This window comes from Penaeus japonicus, unplaced genomic scaffold (genome assembly GCF_977035675.1).
Source record: "Penaeus japonicus unplaced genomic scaffold, GWHDUDI00000001_assembly GWHDUDI00000039, whole genome shotgun sequence".
In the NCBI taxonomy this organism is placed as follows: domain Eukaryota; kingdom Metazoa; phylum Arthropoda; class Malacostraca; order Decapoda; family Penaeidae; genus Penaeus; species Penaeus japonicus.
The window spans coordinates 6,293,383-6,314,879 of NW_028234441.1; the positions used below are offsets into that span (position 1 = coordinate 6,293,383).

Here is a 21,497-nt window from a genome sequence, read left to right on the forward strand (position 1 = left end):
CAAAAAATAAATATAAATATAAAATAAGTCAACAATTTACATATTAAATATATGAAGTCTATAAAAACACACACACACACACCACACACACACACACCCACAAAGATATAAATAAATATAAAAAAATAAAAAAAAATATAAATCTAAATAAATTACAAAATAAAATAGTATGTAATATATAAATAAATATACATACAAATCTAAATAAAAGAAAAAATATAATATAAAATATAACAAGAAATAGAAAGAGAAAATAATGATATGTACAGCCAAAATACACACACACCCACTGATATTTTTATAGTCACCTGTGCGTTGTGTTTATGAGTGAAAGTGTAAGCATCCCTTAAAGGAGCTCCCTCTTTCCAGTCGGACTCAAGCTTTCTCCAGGCAACTGCTCCCAGATCGTCTGACTATCCCATCGGAGTAATTCAACGAGACCTTCTGCAAGATTCTCCGAGCTACAACAGAGGCTTGAGTTCTGTTAGTAATGGATTAATTCAAAAATACTAACAAGTTTAAATCAATACCAGACAGGAAATGTTGTCTGCAATGAAAAATATATAATATATCTAAATTATATATATATAAAATAATTATATATAATATATATAAATAAACTAATAATAATTAAATAGTAATAAATATAAAAAAATTATAAATAAAGTAATGGAACCGCTCATGAAAAAATATACATAATATATGTCTATTTGTCTATTCTCTATCGTCGTGAGAATCTCCAAGTTTATATTTCAAATGTGTTCGAAATGTTTGTCATCAGGTCTTGAAAATGAACAAAACAAAAACAATAATAATGAAGGTTCATTTTTAGAAAACAAAGTCGGCTAATAATCAACTTAAATGGATCTGAACAATAGCACCACAGATAATCAAAATGTTAAACTACCATATGCCGGTTTTAATTAATAGGAAAAGGCTAGTGTGTATACCATGTGTTTGCGGTAGGGTATCAATATTAACAGCTTTATTGACGCAGAGAAGCAAAATATATGATGCGTATTAAAGGAAGATAGAGTTGAAAACTATTTAGCTAACGATGTAAATGTCGCTGGTAGAGTTAAGTACTTCTCATCCTGAAGTGGCAGTCCCTGAAGGACCTTCCTCTATGCTCAAGATGCGGAACCACGGTCATCGAGAGGTTGACGCCCACGTACTAGCTTGTCAGCCCGGAAAGGTAGATGAATATTCTACGAAGATCATAGGTCAGATCTGTATCTCATGAGGTTGCTTTTATGAAATTGGGGAGGTTACACTGTTGCTAAAATACCAAACTAGCTTTTAAAATCTAGTTGCTACTTGTTTTTGTGTTTCACATGTCCAAATTAACTACCCTCAAATTATATTACTTTCGTATTTAGCAACAGAACAAATTTCTAAAACAACCACGACAAACTCTGCATGTATAAATAGTATAAATATTATATAAATAAGAAATATAAATGATATCGTAAATAATGATCATATATATATAAACCTGCTTACTTATAAATGACACACACACACACAACACACACACACACACAACACACACACACACGACACACACAGCACACACACACACACTCACACACACACACGCAGACAAACACGCACATACACACACATACACAAACATACACAACATACAGCACACAAATACACACACACACCCACCAATAACAGCACATACACAAACACGACACACACTGACATAAACTATATTATAAATATATATAGGTATAATATATATATATAAATATATATATACATATATATAGTATATATAAAATATATATATGTATATATATGATATAAATACAAGAAAAAAATACACGTGCATATATACATATAAATGTATAATATACGCATATATATGTATATTTATGTATATAATATTCATAAATACATATTATATATATACACATATATATATAATACATAGAATATAGTATTTATAAATATATATATTATGTATATATCTATATATTTATATAAACATATTATATACATAAATATATATATATAAAATGATGTAAAGAATATAATAGTATATATATATATATAAATATACATATATTTGTGAGTCCGTGTGTGTGTGTTTGTGTGGTGTGTGTGTGTGTTGTGTTTATGTTTTGTGTTTGTGTACACACATACATACTCATCACACACACACACCCATAACACACACACACACACACAGAACACACACAGCAAATATGAATATATATATATATAAATAGTAGAAAGGTATAGTTAATATATATAAATACATACATATATAAATTATGGGGTGACATCGAACTGCATAAAAATGAATAATATTATAAAATATATATAATATATATATATTGTTGTTTGTTTGTGTGTGGTGTTTTGTGTACCCACAACACACAAACACAATGCACACAAACGGCACACACACGACTACACACATATATAAAATAAATATATATATAGTATATATATATATAGAATATATAAATAATTATGTATATGTAATAGATATATATCTATATACATATGTGTGTATATATATATATATAAGTATATAGATAATATAAATATATATATATATATAAAAAGGTATAAATATATGAATGTTATGTGTGTGTGTGTATGTATAAACATAGCATCTATGATATACATATACCTATACATATGCATATATAATACATATCATGATTACATATATATATATAAACGTATTATAAGTTTCGTTTACATGATAAAAAAACATATATATATAAATATATATAAAATAAATCATATATAAATATAATTTATATATATGTATATACATGTAGTTTTGTGATAAGTGTATATATATCTCATATATATATAATATATAAAATATATATATATAATATATATATAATATACATATATATGTATATATATAACAAGTAGTAAGTTATACATATAAGTATATATAATACATATATATACATATAGTAAACATATAATACATAAAATACATAAAAAATACAAAAATAAATAGGAATAATAGTAATACCACACCTATAATTTTATTTATATTTCTACCTATTGCTAACATTATTATTCTAATTATCATCAACATTATTTTTTATAATTATCAAATTTATCATATTACTATCCAACTATTAACATTGTATGTCATATCATTATCATTATTAAACTATATTAATTATCAAATCATCCAAAAAAAAATTAAATCGTTACCAATCAATATTATCATAATTTGTCATCAAAAAAAGCGAATAAGTCATCATGAAAAAAACATTATATGACTATTATAATCAATATCATCATAAATACAACTGTAATTATTATCATAATTATCTCTTTTTTTTCTTATCATCAAAGGCCTCATTATTTTAATTAAAATTATTACAAAAATCACTATCACTATTTTTTTTTCATTAATTGTAGTAGTAGTACCGATATCATTGATCATCATCATTGATGTTATATATCCATATTATCAAAATTAATATCATCATTGTATTTGTTACGTTAATATTATTACTCATATCTATCATCTTTATCGTTATCTTTATCATTAATGAATGTAATTTTTTTATCAAAAAAATTTTGCATAATTATTGGACATTATGCTTTTTTTCGTCATGTTATTGTTATTTTGTTATACTATTATTACTATCATCATTGTTAATAAAAACATTATTATAACGGATTTCTATCATTAGATCGCTATTGTTGTTATCATTGACCATGATATCAGTATAAGGTGTTTTCTTAATATCATAGCCTGTAGTGTAATTATCATGTATTATCATCAATGGTAATAACATCTTTGATAAAGATATTAGTTATGGATAATAAGTGATAAAATAAATAATGAATTACAATTAATGAAAATGATAAAGAAATGATATAATAATGATAATTTGATAATAATAATAATAAGTATTAATATTGATCAAGAAAATCATAGTTAGAATGAACATCAAATCATCATCATAATGATATTGATATACGTAATAATAATAATAATAATTATAATGATGATAACAATACAATAATAATGATGATAAACATAATGATAGAAAAAATAATGATAATGTAAACAAGATCAACATCAAACAATGATGAGATGATGATAATATAATAATAACAATAATAATAATAAATAATAATGATAATAATAATAATGAATAATAATGGGTTATGATTAATTATGATTAACATCATCATTATTTTTGTCTTACCATTATTACCAACCATTGTTGAATAAGCACATCACTGTTATCAGTGTCATATCGTTATTTATCATCGGTGTTTATTATCAGTGGTAGTTATTATTATTTATTTTTAAATAATTATTACTTTTACTATTACCAAATTACCAAATGTATGCATTACTATCATTAATGGAATAAGATATCAAGATAAGAAAATAAAAATGGAAGAAAAAAATCATAATAACCATAACGGTTTTGGATGTCCACTATATTGTTATTATCACACATCATATCTTTATAATATCAACATTGTAATAATCAACTTTTCCGTTGTTATGGAACAATGATCAATAGTCATGCAATAATCATACGACTCATAATAAGTATATAAAGTTTTTAAAGTATTTTATTATAATAATGTGTATCTCTCTCTCTCTTTATCTCATCAAAATCACTTTTGATTTTTATGTGTTAAGTCGATTACAACATTGGTAATATCATTCATAAATCACAGAACAAAAATTAAATGACGTGGTCATTATGGGATTATTTTATAATGCTGATTATTATTACTGTCATTAATACTGTTGATCATGTTATTTTAGTTATCGAAATAAGTTATTATGTTACATTACTAATACTGTCGTTATAATTAACCTTATCATAACATTGTCAATATCATTAATACCACCAACATAAATTTTTGTGATTATTAGCTGTCATTATTATAAACTACTTTATCATCAATAACACATCACAGTCGTTTATCGTCATCATTTTTAATAATCATCAACACAATATCATCATTTATTGTATTTACTATTTTACTATTGGTGATATTATCAGATTTTGATCATTATCACGATGAGATTAACATTATATAATTGATTTAACCTCAATGATCAGTATAATTATCATTATCATTACTATCATTATCAATATTATAAATTATTATTATTATTTAAATATTATTATTATTACTATTATTAATACTGTTATTATTATTATCGTTATTATTATTATTATTATCAATATTATTATTATCTTTAATAGTTATAATTAATAAATATGTAATTATCATTTATCATTTTTATTAATTACAATTATTATTATTTATCAATTATTATTTTAATAATTATTATTATTATTATTATTATTAATATTATTATTATTATTATTATTATTATGTTAATATTATCATTAACATTATTATTACCGTTATTATTATTATTATTAATATTATTAATATTTATAATTATTAATTATTATTATCATTATTATCATATATTGTTATTATCAATATTCTCAATATCATAATCATCATCATTATCATTATTAACTACTATAATGAATAATTATTATTGTCATCACTGTTTTGTTTACTGATTATAAATTTCTATTTATTACCATGTATTAGTATCATCATTATTAATTTGGTATTATCATTACTATTGTTAACATGATTGATTATATCATGCATTATTGTTTATTTGCTATTATCATCATTATTAACCATTATATAATTATTGTTATTATTATTATCATTTCTATTTCATTTATTATGTTGTTATTGTTATAATTATTTTCGTCTATTATTGTATTTTTATCATCATCATTTCCATCATCAATTTTTCACTCATTATTGTTTTCTATCATGATTGTTACCGATTATTTTTCATCAGTATTACATTATCATTAAATATTATTATCAATTATCATGATTTTACTCTTAATGAACCTCCTTATCAAAATGATTTCATACCATTGCAGGCGCGCATAGTGCTGTGTGATGTAAAATACTGCCAAGTGTTTCTTACCCATAATGGTTTACCATCGCTATTGGTGTTACCTGTCCTCCGTTTTGTCTGCCATTCTTAGCCAATACGACAATAAAAGCAATGTCTCGCCAAGTGCAAAATTAGTTCCAATGCTTGCATAAAGAACAAACTTATCGGTGGATGGTTCTTCATTCTTCGCAGTGCCACCAAGCCACCAAAGGCCACTAAGCCCACGTGAACAGCAACATATTATTATCATCAGTATTTTGTTATTATAAATGTAGTTCCTTTTTCATACAATTGTTATTGATCAATTTACATCTTATTATCTTTATTACTATCACTGATCATTATCTTTATCGTAATTAATGTCATTATAGTTTATAAATTTTTTATAAGCTAAAACATTATCATTATTATTGGTTTATGATGAGGATGAGAATGATGTAAAATGATAACAATTGATGATGATATTGATGATAAAAATAAGGATATTATAAAAACAACAACAATAAATAATAGATAAAAATAATAATAAATGGAAGATAACGATAATACTATAATGATAATTATTATAATAAGCATACTGTGTAAAACGAATATAATCATTACTATCATCATTCACGATATGATTCAATTAACAAACACACACATGTTTTCAGGTTCAACAGTTTAATATATTTACTGAAAAACCGCTCATTTGCAGGTGATGTCAGAAGTCATGTCGTTGCAGCTTCATGTACTAGAATTGTGCTAGACGGACAATGTTGAGACCATCTCCAGATAGAACAGTGCCTAGAAACCAACAGCAGGACACTGTTTTTCGAATATCCTCCTCTACAAGAATAATCGTAATTGGCGGGCAGTGCGAGGAATACACAGTCGTTATCTCTGGCGCGTGAAAAGGCGAAAATATATTTGAAAAGAGATGTCATGAAAACCTATTTTCAGTTCGATGCTACCACATCACCCATAAACTCGCCCAAAAACACACACTCACGTATTCGTGAGAACGAGTAGACGCAGAGAGAGATAGATAAAGATTTATGAAATATATATATATATATATATCTATATATATATAATATAACTATATAAATATATATATATATATAAAGTAATATATAGAAGTAAATATAAATATATAATATATATATATAGTATTCACACAATTTGAGAGTGTGTTGGTGTGTGTTGTATGTGTTTGTGTGTGTGTTTGGTGGTCCTAGTCTGACTGTCTGTCCTGTCTGTCTGTCCAGTCTTTCTGTATAAATTGTTGTGTGGGTTGGTGGGTGTGTTGGTTTTCCATACACACACACACACACACGACATATTATATATACATAAATATATATAATATATATATATAAATATATATATATAAATAGTGTATATAGTAATATAAAATCGAATATTATATATATACCATATTTATGGGTAAGTAAATGAATGACATATACATAAATACATATAACATATATACATAACAAATCAGTGTTGGCATATACAAGTTACGAGTGGTGTACATGTACATATACATATACATATATATAAATATATAAAAATATATATATCTTTATAAATATATATATAATATAATATATATATATCATAGTCTAAATCAAATAAATATGTATATAATACATATATACAATTACAAAAAAATATATAAATATATATATATATAATATATATATATATATATGTAGTATAAATGTGTATATGTATGTGAAAGTATGTAAATATAGTATGTAATATAATTAATAATATTTATAATACCTATAAATATAATATAACAAACAAAATAAAAAATATAAGAGAATAAAATAAATATATATTTATATCTATATTATAATATAGTATAAGTTAATTGATATTTGTGATATTAAAAGATTATTAATGAGGTAATAATTCGAGAGAAGGAGAGACAGAGTGTTAGGTATAGGTAAATATATAATGAATATGACACACCACACACACATACACACACACACACACACACGACAAACAACCCACACACACACACACACACTACACAACACACACACACATATCTAAATATTAAATACATATATACATATAAATTAAATCAATAAATATACAAATGGAAAAAATATATAATAAAAATATGTATTATATAAATACATAAATATACATATATATACATATATATACCAATAATTAGGCACACACACCAGCACACGACACATAACATACATACATACATATACATATCAAAAACATATACAAGATACATTATACCAAAATACAAATACCAAGAAAAAGATAAAAAATATATAAATATAGATATATATATATACATACAAACATAAACCAATCAGTAATATAAATAAAAGTAGTATAAAAAAACCATAAATAACATATATATAAATAATATATAAAACATTTATATATACAAATATAATGAATAACTATTGTATAAATATACAGTCCAACACAAAAAGCCATTAAATATAAATGTATACATACAACACCGACACTACACACCACACGACACACACAACACAGTTCAACACACAACACACACACACAAATAAAATAAATATATATATATATAAATATATATATATATAATATATAAATGTAAATATATATATATATATATATAATATATAATATATAAATATAATATAAAAGAAAAATAAAACAAAAGAACATCAAAACAACACTCACAAAGAGCCAACCCAAACAAACAAACACGCTAACACACCCAAAGCACAACAGCTTAAAATAAAAACTCAAAACTCACTCCCCACAAAAACCAACAAACAAAAAACACTAAACCCCAAAATAACACATAAACACAACACACATAACAAACACACCCAACACACACACAACCCAACACACACACAAACACACAACACCCCACACACCACCACAACACCTAAACAACCCACATATATATATATATACACCACACCCCCCACACATAAACACACATAACACACATAAATATACACACCACACACACCCCCCCCCCCATATACAATACCCACCCACTCTGACCCTAACACATCCACACAACCCACACACCCACACAACATACACACACACACCAACACAACACACACAACCCACACACAACACCCACACACAACACAACAACACACACACCCATACACACCCACACAACACACCACACAAATCACACTACACACAACACAAACACACCCCACACAACAAACACACACACAACACACACACACACAACCACCACACACACACAACACACCCATACACACAAACACACACACACACACACACACCTACACACCACACACACACAACGCCACCCAAACACACACACACAACAAACACAACACACACCCAACACACACACCACACACACAACACACACCATAACACACACACACACAACCACACCCACACACACACCCCCCCCCCCACACACACACCAAACACACATAAACATCCCACACTATACACACATACATACTCCCCCCCCCCCCCAAACACACCAACACACCCCCCCCACAACCATAACAACACCACCCCCACACACAACACAACCCACACCCTAACACACCACACACACACCCACACACACACCACACCCCACCCCCCCACCCCACAACACACACCCCACAAACCCCCCACAACACCCACACAACACCCACACACACAAACACAAAACACACACACACAACACACACACCCACACATATATATATACACACACACCCCACACATATACACACCTACACACATATATATTATATATACATATACCACACACCCCTACACATCCAACACCAACACCAACACACACATACACACACACCAAACACACACACAAACACACACAAACAACACCCCACACACACACACAACCACACACCATACAACACATCACCACCAACACACCACTCCACACACACACACCCCCACACACAACACACACCCACAAACACACAACACACACCATAACACAAACAACACACACAACACCACACACACAAAACACACACACAACACACACACACCATACTACAACACACCATACACACACACAACACACACAACACACACAACAACACACACACACACCCACACACCCAAACACCCATACACACAACACCCACACAACAACACACACAAAACACCACACACACACAAACACACAACCACCCCCCCCCCCCCCCCACAACACAAAACACTACTACACATCCACACCTTCACACATAAACAACCCAACCCTACACACACACCACACACATTAAACACACACCCCCCCCCCCCCCCCCCCCACAACAACACACACACACACAAAACCCTACACAACCACACACACACCCACACACACATACACAACACACACCCCACACACACACACAAAACAATACATACATACACAAACATACACCAAACCCTCATACAACCACATCCCCCACACTACACCCACACACACACCACACACACACACACACACCACACACAAACACACACCACCTCACACACACATCACACCCCAACATCACCACATAAACTACACACACACACACACACCCCACAAACAAAAAATATAATATAATATATATATATATATATATATATATATATATATAGACACCCAGACACCGCAGCCCACACAACCCACAAACCCAACACACAAACACACATACCATCAAATACACACACACACACACACACAACAGACAGCACACACACACAACAGCACACACACACACTACACACACACACACGCCACTCCCACCTCGACACACACACACATATAAACATTCACATCCCCACCTACAAACCCAACACACACACACCACCCACACACTACTACCACACACTACACCCACACACACACACAGCACACACAACCACTACCCCACATCCACACCACAAACAACCACAGAAAACGATACACAACAACACTACAGCACACACAACCCCACACACTTCACACGACACCACACAACGACGATACGACAACCCACACACACGAACACACACACAACACATATCCTACACACACCAACACACACCACACACAAACCACACCAACACACACACACCCACACACACACCCTACACAGCTAGCACACACACACACACACACACCACACCACCGACCCTACACACACACACACAAAGTCACAAGCAGTCGACTACGCACGACACACACATCACTGCTAACTAGGACATACCTAGAATATAAACGATACGATCCAAAAATCCATATACTAAACAAAACCCACGCATATAATAAAAATCTAAAACACCCTAAAATCCTATCCCCTACATAACACCAATACTATAATCAACTAGATAGCAGTGTCTCAGTAACAAGCACAAAAAAACTAAACCAAACATTTGTGACCGCCAACCAGTATAATCATTCGTAAAACCAATAACACAAAAAAACATAACAACACTTCCGCTCCACACCAATACCTAACATCAAATACATCAAAGATAATATCCACAAGAAATTAATATTAAATGAGTATCCATATTAAATATAAAATCCATTTCAAACTCGCTATTAAAAGTAAATCATATGAAAGAATCAAAAGCAATAAAAAAAAACAAACCAATTTACTATTTACTATAACTATTCATGAATCACATAAACATAACTAAGGTTTTCATAAGATCTCCTTATAATTCATAGTTATTAATGACATAATAAGTCTAATCATTGCACATGCCAATGAAACCAATACATCATTTTCATCAATACTAAAAAACATTATTAAACATATATCATTGAAAGGATATTCTTATTATCATTATCAAAACCTGAATCATGATATTAAGTTATGTATTCATGCACTTATGTATGTACAAATGTATTTAGGTAGAATGTATATAAAATGTATGTCTGAAAAGTTAATAAATAATCTACCTCACAAAACAACATAACAAGCCACGTTAAACTATAAATAATAGCAAAATATATAACTCTACATATCTATAAATATATCTATCTATATATATATATATTTATAGTATTTTATATACATATAAATATATACATAAATATACATCTATATACATATTAAATATATTATAAAATTCTCAATAGTTATATATACCTCAATAAATAAAAATATAAATATATATGTATATATATTTATAGAGTAAATAAATATCTATATAAATATATATATAACAAATTCAATAAACCAATGTAGTATATATATACTAAAAACCTAAACATACTATACACACACCTAAAAAAGAAATATTAGTATAAATATAAATCAATATAAAATATCAATAAACTAAAGATATTTTATATAAATAAAAGCAAAATGATAAAATAATGCCAGATCATATAAAAATATAAATCAAAAAAGAAACTATCAATAATAACAAATAAAAAAAATTATAAACAAACTAACATTAAAATAAAATAAAACTATCTATATCTGACAAAAATCCAAAGGAAGCACAATCAAAACACTATCAAACTAACTATCAATCTAAATATATATATAAATAAAAAAAAGCTCACAACAACCAATCAAAATAAACAGTTGTTAATAAGTGAGTCCTGTGTTATACAGCATCTATAAACACTAAATCCAAGAATAAAACAATCTCAGTCAAATATATATCTAAATATATATAAAAATACACAAATATAACCTACACTACATAATTATTACACAATATAAATAGTATATATAATAACTAATAGTAGTTTAAAATAAAAAAATATATTATATATATATTAAAAAAAATAAAAGGCCAAAATAACAAATCTAGTATATAATATATATAATAAAAATATAAAAAAAATCAAAACCTAAAATATAGACATATTATATATAAATATATAATATATAAATATATAAGTCTAAATAAATAAACATATCTATTAAACATATCTAAATAGAAAAAAAATAGTATATATAATATATATCTACATATATCGGTGTATATATAAGAAACTAAAAGATCAGATATATAGAAATAAAAAAATTAAATATAAAACAAATATATATATCTAGTCAAAATATAAATCTAAAAAAAATAAAATCCTAACACAATATAGAATACGTTGTGAGAGTGAGTTTTATGTGCGTGTGTGTGAGATTAGTGAGATTATAGTGATAGTTTCATCTAACAATAAAAAAAATATAATATAAATAAAAAATCAAATATAAATATAATTATAAATATAAAAAAAAACTATATAAATATTATGCATAAATATATAAGACGTATCAATATAAAAATAAGTCTAAATATATATATATATAAATAATAACATAAATAAAGTAAATATATAGATATCGAGAGAGAGATAGAGATAGAGAGATATATAATATGCTAAAAGTATAACTATATAATAAAACTGAATCTATATATAGAACAGAAAATAAAACTATATAAATTTAACAATGCAATATTCCTAAAAAAAAAAAAAAATCAAAATATAACGAAGAGCTAGAAAAAAATATAAATAGAATAAAAATATAAAAAAAAAAATATAATATATACTATAAAAACTAACAAAAATCTACTAAATAAAAATAAATATATCAATCAAGTAGACATAAACAAAAAAAAAGTCACACTAACTAGATCAAATATCAAAAAAACAATAACACCAACAAACTATATCTAAGCCTCACATATCACGAAAAAAACGTATCAATGAGAAAACAAACTAACTACAATCAATAAAAAAATCAATCTATACAATCGACAGCAACCCATTCTATAGATGAGTGAGATTTTGGATGTTTGTGTTGTTATTGATTGAGTGTTTGTTGTTGATAGAGATTTTGAGATAGGTTTTATAGATATATATAGATATTGACGTTTGTGAGTCGATATATACCGTGATATGTGTGTTTGGTGTTTTTCAGTTGAGATAGTTTTTAGTTTTATATATTTGATATTATAGTAGATATAGATATATATATATAGTGTGGATATAGTTATGTGATCTTTTGTGTGTGATTGTTTATGTTTACGAGTGTGGTGTGTGTGTGTTTATATTGTTGTTTTGGTTTGTTTTTAGTATTGTATATAATATATAGTAAAAATATACCTCACATATATAAATATAGCTATTATAAATAAATATTATAAACATAAATATATATATAAATGTTTATTACAAAAATATTAAAATGGTATATATAATAAAAATAAACTCAATATAAAAATATATATAAATATATAGTGTGTAATACATAAAATATGTAAATAATATTCAAATATTTCTATTTATAATCAATCTATCTATCTAACTATCTATCTTCTATTAATATTTTATATAACTAAATATTTAAATATAATATATACCAATATTATGTATATATATATATAAGGTAAATATATCCGAATATATATATATATATATATATATATATATATACTATATATATATAAAACTATATATGTAAGTATATTTAGTAGAATTCCAAATATAATGTATATATATATATAATATATCTATATAAATATATATATAATATATGTAAACATATATCTATCTTATATATATAAAACATATATACTTTTATTCATATATATTATATATAGATATAAAATATAAAGTATATAGTATATATATATAAATATATATATATAATAGAAATAATATATATACATTCATAAAAATGTGATGAAGATAAAAAGTGAATATATATATATATATAATATGATATAGACTTGTAATAAATATATATAAATATATATATATAAATATATATAAAACATATAAATACAAACGAAACATCCATATACACACATACAAACATATAAACAATATATATAATATAAAACTATATATCTATATATATATATAATAAATATATGCTCGGTCAGTAAATATAATATATAAATATATAATAAATATATTATATATAAAAATATATAAATATACATAAAATATAGATATAAGTATAAAAATATATATATAGTATAATATATATAAAATTATATAAAGTATAAATTTATATAAAAATAAATCTATTAATAAATAACATACTAAGAATATGAACAAAAATCGTATGATATAAATAAAATATATCAGCACAAAAATAAGTAAAAATAATATAAAAAACAAAAAAACCAAAAAAACAACACAAAACAAACTTAAATAAAAATTCTCAATAAATCAAAAATACACGTCTCAACAACATATATCACTAAAAAAAAAAACCAAAAAATCAACACACAAAAACACACACAAACAAACAAAACCTACAAACAACCTAATCTATAAATAATATTAAAACCTAGTAAATCACAATCTAAATAAAAAACAAAATAAAACCACCAAAAATCCACTAACACAAAATAGACAATCAATTAACACACACAACCAACACGACCACAGCAGCCACCACACACCACAAAACACAATCAAACACACAAAAACAAATACCTCACACGACGACAATCCAGACACACAAAGACAAACACAAAATAAAAATAACAACACCCACCAATTACAAACACACACACTAACACACAAACGACACACAAACGACAACACAAAACACACACACTCACTCACAATTGAAACACACAAATACCCACACACCCACACACACACACAAACACACTAGCCACACACACCACAAACACACATACACACACAGCCACGACAGCACACACACTGTACACTGTCGACACACACACACACATACACATCGACGACCTGCCCCCACCCCCACCCACAAACACACACACACACACACACAAACACTACACACACACAACACAAACACTCCCTACACAACTACACACAACCCGACACACATACACACACACACACACACACACACTCACACACACACACACACACACACGACACCACATTACAAACACACACGAAATCCAAAAAAACCATAACACATACCACACACCCACACACACACACCACACGACACACAGCGGACACACACCACACACACGCCCACACACTGCCCCCATTCCCACACACACACACACCCAGAACACACACACACTCGACACCACACACCACACACTACACACACACACACAAACGGACCCCCCGCACCCCCCCCCCCCCCCCCCCCCCCACCCACCCCCCCCAAACCCCCTCCCCCACACACACACACGCACACACACACACACACACACACACACACACTCACTACACACACACACACACTCGTCGTCTCTCTGCTTCTCTCTCTTCTCTCTCTGACTCTCTCTCTCATCTCCAATCACACACACACAGCACACGCCCACACACACTCACACACACACACACACAAACACACACACACCCAAAAAAACACACAAAACCACACACACACACCAACAAACACATAACAAACACAACCCACACCAACCCAAACAAACACCCCACACAAACACAACACACACACACAAACACACACAAAACCACACCCACTCACACACACCCTCACAAAAAACACAAACACACAACACACACACCACCCACCACACACACATAATTACTATAACAAATAATTTCCCCCCCAAAAATTCACACACAACCACGGGGCACACACAAACACACACTAACCACAAACAACAAACAAACACACACATACACACACACACAAAAAACAACACACACACAAAACACAAACCAACAACAAAAACACAAAACCAAACCAAAAAAAATCACAAAACCCCTCAGCAAAAAAAACACCACCCCCCCCCCAACCCCCCCCCCCCCCCCCCCCCCCCCCCCAACACACCCCCAACACCCCCCCCCACACACCCAAAAAAAAACACAGAACACAGAACCAGCGAAAAACAAACACACAAAAAAAATCAATAAAACATCACACAATCACAACCACAACACCCCGCCACAGCCACCCACCCAACCCCCACACACACTCCAACATAAAAATCTAAAAAACACGAGCGTGCACACAAAAATAAAACAAAAAAAAAAACTACAAATAAAAAAACAAAACATCCACTAAAAAAAACAACTCACACACTATAAAACTAAAACAAAAACAAACCAAATTTGACACAGCAAGAAAAACAATAAACACAAAGTAACCAAAAATAAAACTAAAAGCTCTAATTCAAATACCAAATGTAACTCATAAAGTACACAACACGACACACTCACACACAACACACACACACTACACACTAACACCCTCATCAACATTGACACCAAAAACACATAAAAATAACACACGACACTAACCATAATCAACGGATCTAAGAACCCAAAACAACCCAACAAACCCATCACTAAACAACCCCCAACAAATAACAAACTAACATAAAACAACCCCCACCAGCACAGTATCAAAAACTCAAACACACTCAAACACAAAAAAACACACACACAACCCACCCAAATAAAAAACCCTAAAACAACACACACACTAAAAGCAGCCAAACAAAAAACAAACAAAACAACAAAAACAGCAACAGAGCTCACATAACCAACAACACGTAAACCCACACTAAAACAACACATAAAGCTCACAAAAAGAAAAAAACCCACCAAATCCACAAAAAGCCACAGATAAAAAAAATGCACCACAAACATAAAACACACTACAAAAACATAAAAAAAACAAACAAAACACTAAAACAAATAACCACACCATTCACAAAAAGCGATGCACCGACAGACACGACAAGAACACACAAACACACACAACACAGAGCAATCACAAACCACAAACAAACACACACAACATAAAAAAACAATAAACACAAAACAAACTCAACAAAAAACCAAAGCCACTACCACACCCCACCAACCCGCCCAATCCACACAAAGAAAAACACACCAACGTGACAAACAACGGACACGGCACACTCATCGAAACGACACACTGCCACCACACCACACCACACACGACACTCTCACACACGACGACTAAACACACACACACACACTCACCAACACACCCACACCCACACACACACCACACTCACACAATCTCACACACACACACACACACACACACACAAACCACACACCCAACAAACATGCGGCCGAAACACACGCCACACACACGCCCACCAACAACAAACCCACAACCACACACACACACACACACACAACCCCCACACACTCTCACAAACGGACGGACACACACACACACACCCCCCCACACTCACACACTCCTCACGCACTCAACTCACTCACACTCACAAACATCCCATACCCATACCCACATACACACATAAACCACACATAACGACACCCACACACAAACATACACTCACCACCCACACAACAATAAACTTACCACCCACACCACCATCACACAACAAGACCCACGACACAGCTCGACACACAACACACGACATAAAAACACACACACACACAACACACCCACACGAAACCACACACCCACGACCAAACACACACACACACACAACACACACACACGGACACACACGAACGAATACACAGACACACAGCACCACATATATATATATTATATATATATATAATTATATATATATATATATATGAAATATATAAAATATATATTTAAATTATATATATAGAAAAGTCCAGTACACACACGAGCTCAGCACTAACACAACCACACACACACGATCACACTCCACACAAACACACACACAAACCCCCCCACCCCTTCCACCGCAACCACACCCACACACATACACACACACACACACACACACACACATACGACACGACACACACGGACACACTGTCCGACAAGCAGCGGACACACTACACACACTACACAAACACACTCCTCCTCACAATGATATAGATATATATCTAATATATATATATAGATATATATATATATGAGTATATATCTATGAGACATATATAAATATATATCGATATAAATATAAATATACTATATATACCAATATATTATACCCATACACATATATTATGAAATATTATACAAGAACCATATACACATACTCCCACACCCAATAACACATCACATACAAACACACAACACAAGCCCACCCACAAACAACACACACACACACACCACACACAACACACAGCACAGCACACACCCACCCACACACTATATATGATATATATATATATAATATATATTAATCCTACACATGTCGAATAAGAACACACACCATAAATATTTACGACACACACACACACACACGCACACACTCACACTACACAGCACACACACACACATACATTAGCACACACCTTCACAAACCACACACCCACACATAAAACACACAAACCACCCACACATACATAATCACATAAACACAAAAGCATACTTCCCTTACACACAACACACCCGACACACACACACACACTCACACACACACACTACACTAGACACCCACACACACACACACACACACACACACACTAGAACCCCATCCACTCACCAAAACACTTATATAAATTAACATTTCATTACCTCATTAGTATTTTTTGCATGTCTTTGCCATCGCTTCCCAATAAAAATACATCAACCGCATATTATTAGCGATAATACCCACCAACTAAAAAAAATAAACATAGATATATAGTACATATAAATAATTTCGAACGCTAAGTCGCGCCCTGTTTGAGACAGATGTAATCTACATATATATAAATGAAGACGGTGGTATAGAGCAATCGTCAAAAACCCCTCTTATGATACTACCATAAACTTAATAATCAAAACACCCCAAAATAAAAGCAAAAAGTACATCAAATAAAATTGTTGAGATGATACATACAAGTTAATAAATATTTGATTACATAAATTCAACTGATTGTCTGAAAATAGATTTATGAACCCCTTAATTGTCTTATTATTCCAATAAATGTATATCACCCGGGCATTCAAATAATGATTGTACTTTCTACAGTTATTATCTTCACGTATTGTGTACTCCCCATCACACGAAGAGTGATCGCTTCAAATTGTACACGTTTTGGAAGCAATGACAATGTCTTTCGCGAGCCCTTTGGAGGCGCCTTTTGGCTAGCCTCGAAATATCTTTTGGAACATTATAACTGTTCGATATCATTTACCAAATTTCTAAGAAAAAATATACTGGATTCGTAATATTCAAACTAAAGATTCCCAATTGATTTTATTGATAGTATACGGTAGGCGCGTAGGTCGTAGAAAATACACGAAAAATTGTCCTCGTGTGATAGCCCCTTAAGCTATGAGATTTTATGACTAATGTAGTGTCTCCTCTTAACTTCATTCCCTTTGCACACTCTGGAGCCCTGTATCCCATGACATAAAGTCACTTCCTCCCTGCCACTTTACTAGTGTATCTGGTTGCAGACGGGCGGCATTTGTTCCTTTCTGCTGAGTCTCATCTCATCTGCACCATTGACGACAAAGCAATTTTTAGATGTGAAAAATGGTTTCAAGACAAAGTCGGCAAAGATTCATGATAAACTTTGTTAGTGTCGCCGTGGTGCAGGCGAGGGCGAGGCGCCTGGCTAGTACCCCCGCCACCCAGCTGCCGCCCTCTTTGGTCACTGTCTGAAGCCTGTCATTATGACTCCTTTGCAGATGCTAGGCTGTATTTTGGTCCATCCAAGAATAAAACGGGTAATTATTCTTGCCAGAGCCATGCCTCACCTGTGCCTGGGTCACCTTCACTAATATCCAGTATAAAATTACCTCTATTGTAATTCTAAATATCCCGTATAACCAGTTCATATCAGAGTAAAGTAATTGCAGTGTAAAGCTAAATAGTTTTACCTATAGGGTTTTACTGATCAAAGTTGATTGTTAAGTAAAAAGCAAACAGGAACATACGATAAAGGTGAGTGTAGTGGAGGTGTCCTGGCGTAGCTCATAGCAGTATGTGTCGGGGGGGAGGGGGTCACCTGACTCCACCAACTACTCACTCAGGGTAGCGGAGATGTAAAATGGCACTGACTCCTCCACCTTTGCATTCAGGGTTATAGATATATGTATATGTACGTGTAGGGCTAGTTCCTTAATCCACTAACTAGACACCTGGTTTGTGTCTGTGTTCTCCGTTCACTTCCAATGACTTTGAAATTACAGCTAAGTAAAGAAACCTTACTTGACATTCCCACCCACTATCTCTGCTAGTTTACCGCCTGTCCAGCGTATAACAGTTGTGGTTATACTCACTAAATACACCTTGAGCCTGTATTCAAATAAATGCAAAAACAGACACGCCTCTCCGCTACACAATATTCTGTTGATGTGTAAGTCAACGTAGTAGATGTTGAATGTAGTGTCCTTCGAAGTATCAACGAGCAGCCGAAAATCAAAAGATGTCATCTTAATGTGTTCTGGTGCTGCGTAGTGTAGCTGGAATCGGTGTTATAATCATCCTTAATGTACTAATCATATCTAGGGAATGGTAGGCCAAATAGGTAATCGCAATATGAATAGGATTTGTATAGAAACTGATCATATTCTATAATGATGACCAGCTATCAATGTGATGTATTCATGTCTAAACTGCGTTACAGGTATAAAGGTATAGAGTATGTGATTTATTGTCTTAATAGCGAGAAATGTGGATACAGCAAGATTTTTGACTAGGCAAAATAAGTGAGATTTTA

At 30.5% G+C, this 21,497-nt stretch overlaps 1 protein-coding gene across 15 annotated transcripts in view; it reads left to right on the plus strand.

Moving 5' to 3' along the window:
* The window catches only part of LOC122258851 (potassium voltage-gated channel protein eag), a 230,172-nt gene that overhangs the window by 125,596 nt on the left and 83,079 nt on the right, over positions 1-21,497 (plus strand). For 10 of the 15 annotated variants that reach the window (XM_086533690.1, XM_086533699.1, XM_086533691.1 and 7 more), the window contains exon 5: positions 20,464-20,502. The exons of the other annotated variants lie outside the window; for them this stretch is intronic. In XM_086533690.1, the coding sequence (XP_086389816.1) occupies positions 20,464-20,502 (39 nt within the window). The remainder of the gene's footprint in view (positions 1-20,463; positions 20,503-21,497) is intronic. 15 annotated transcript variants of the gene reach the window in all.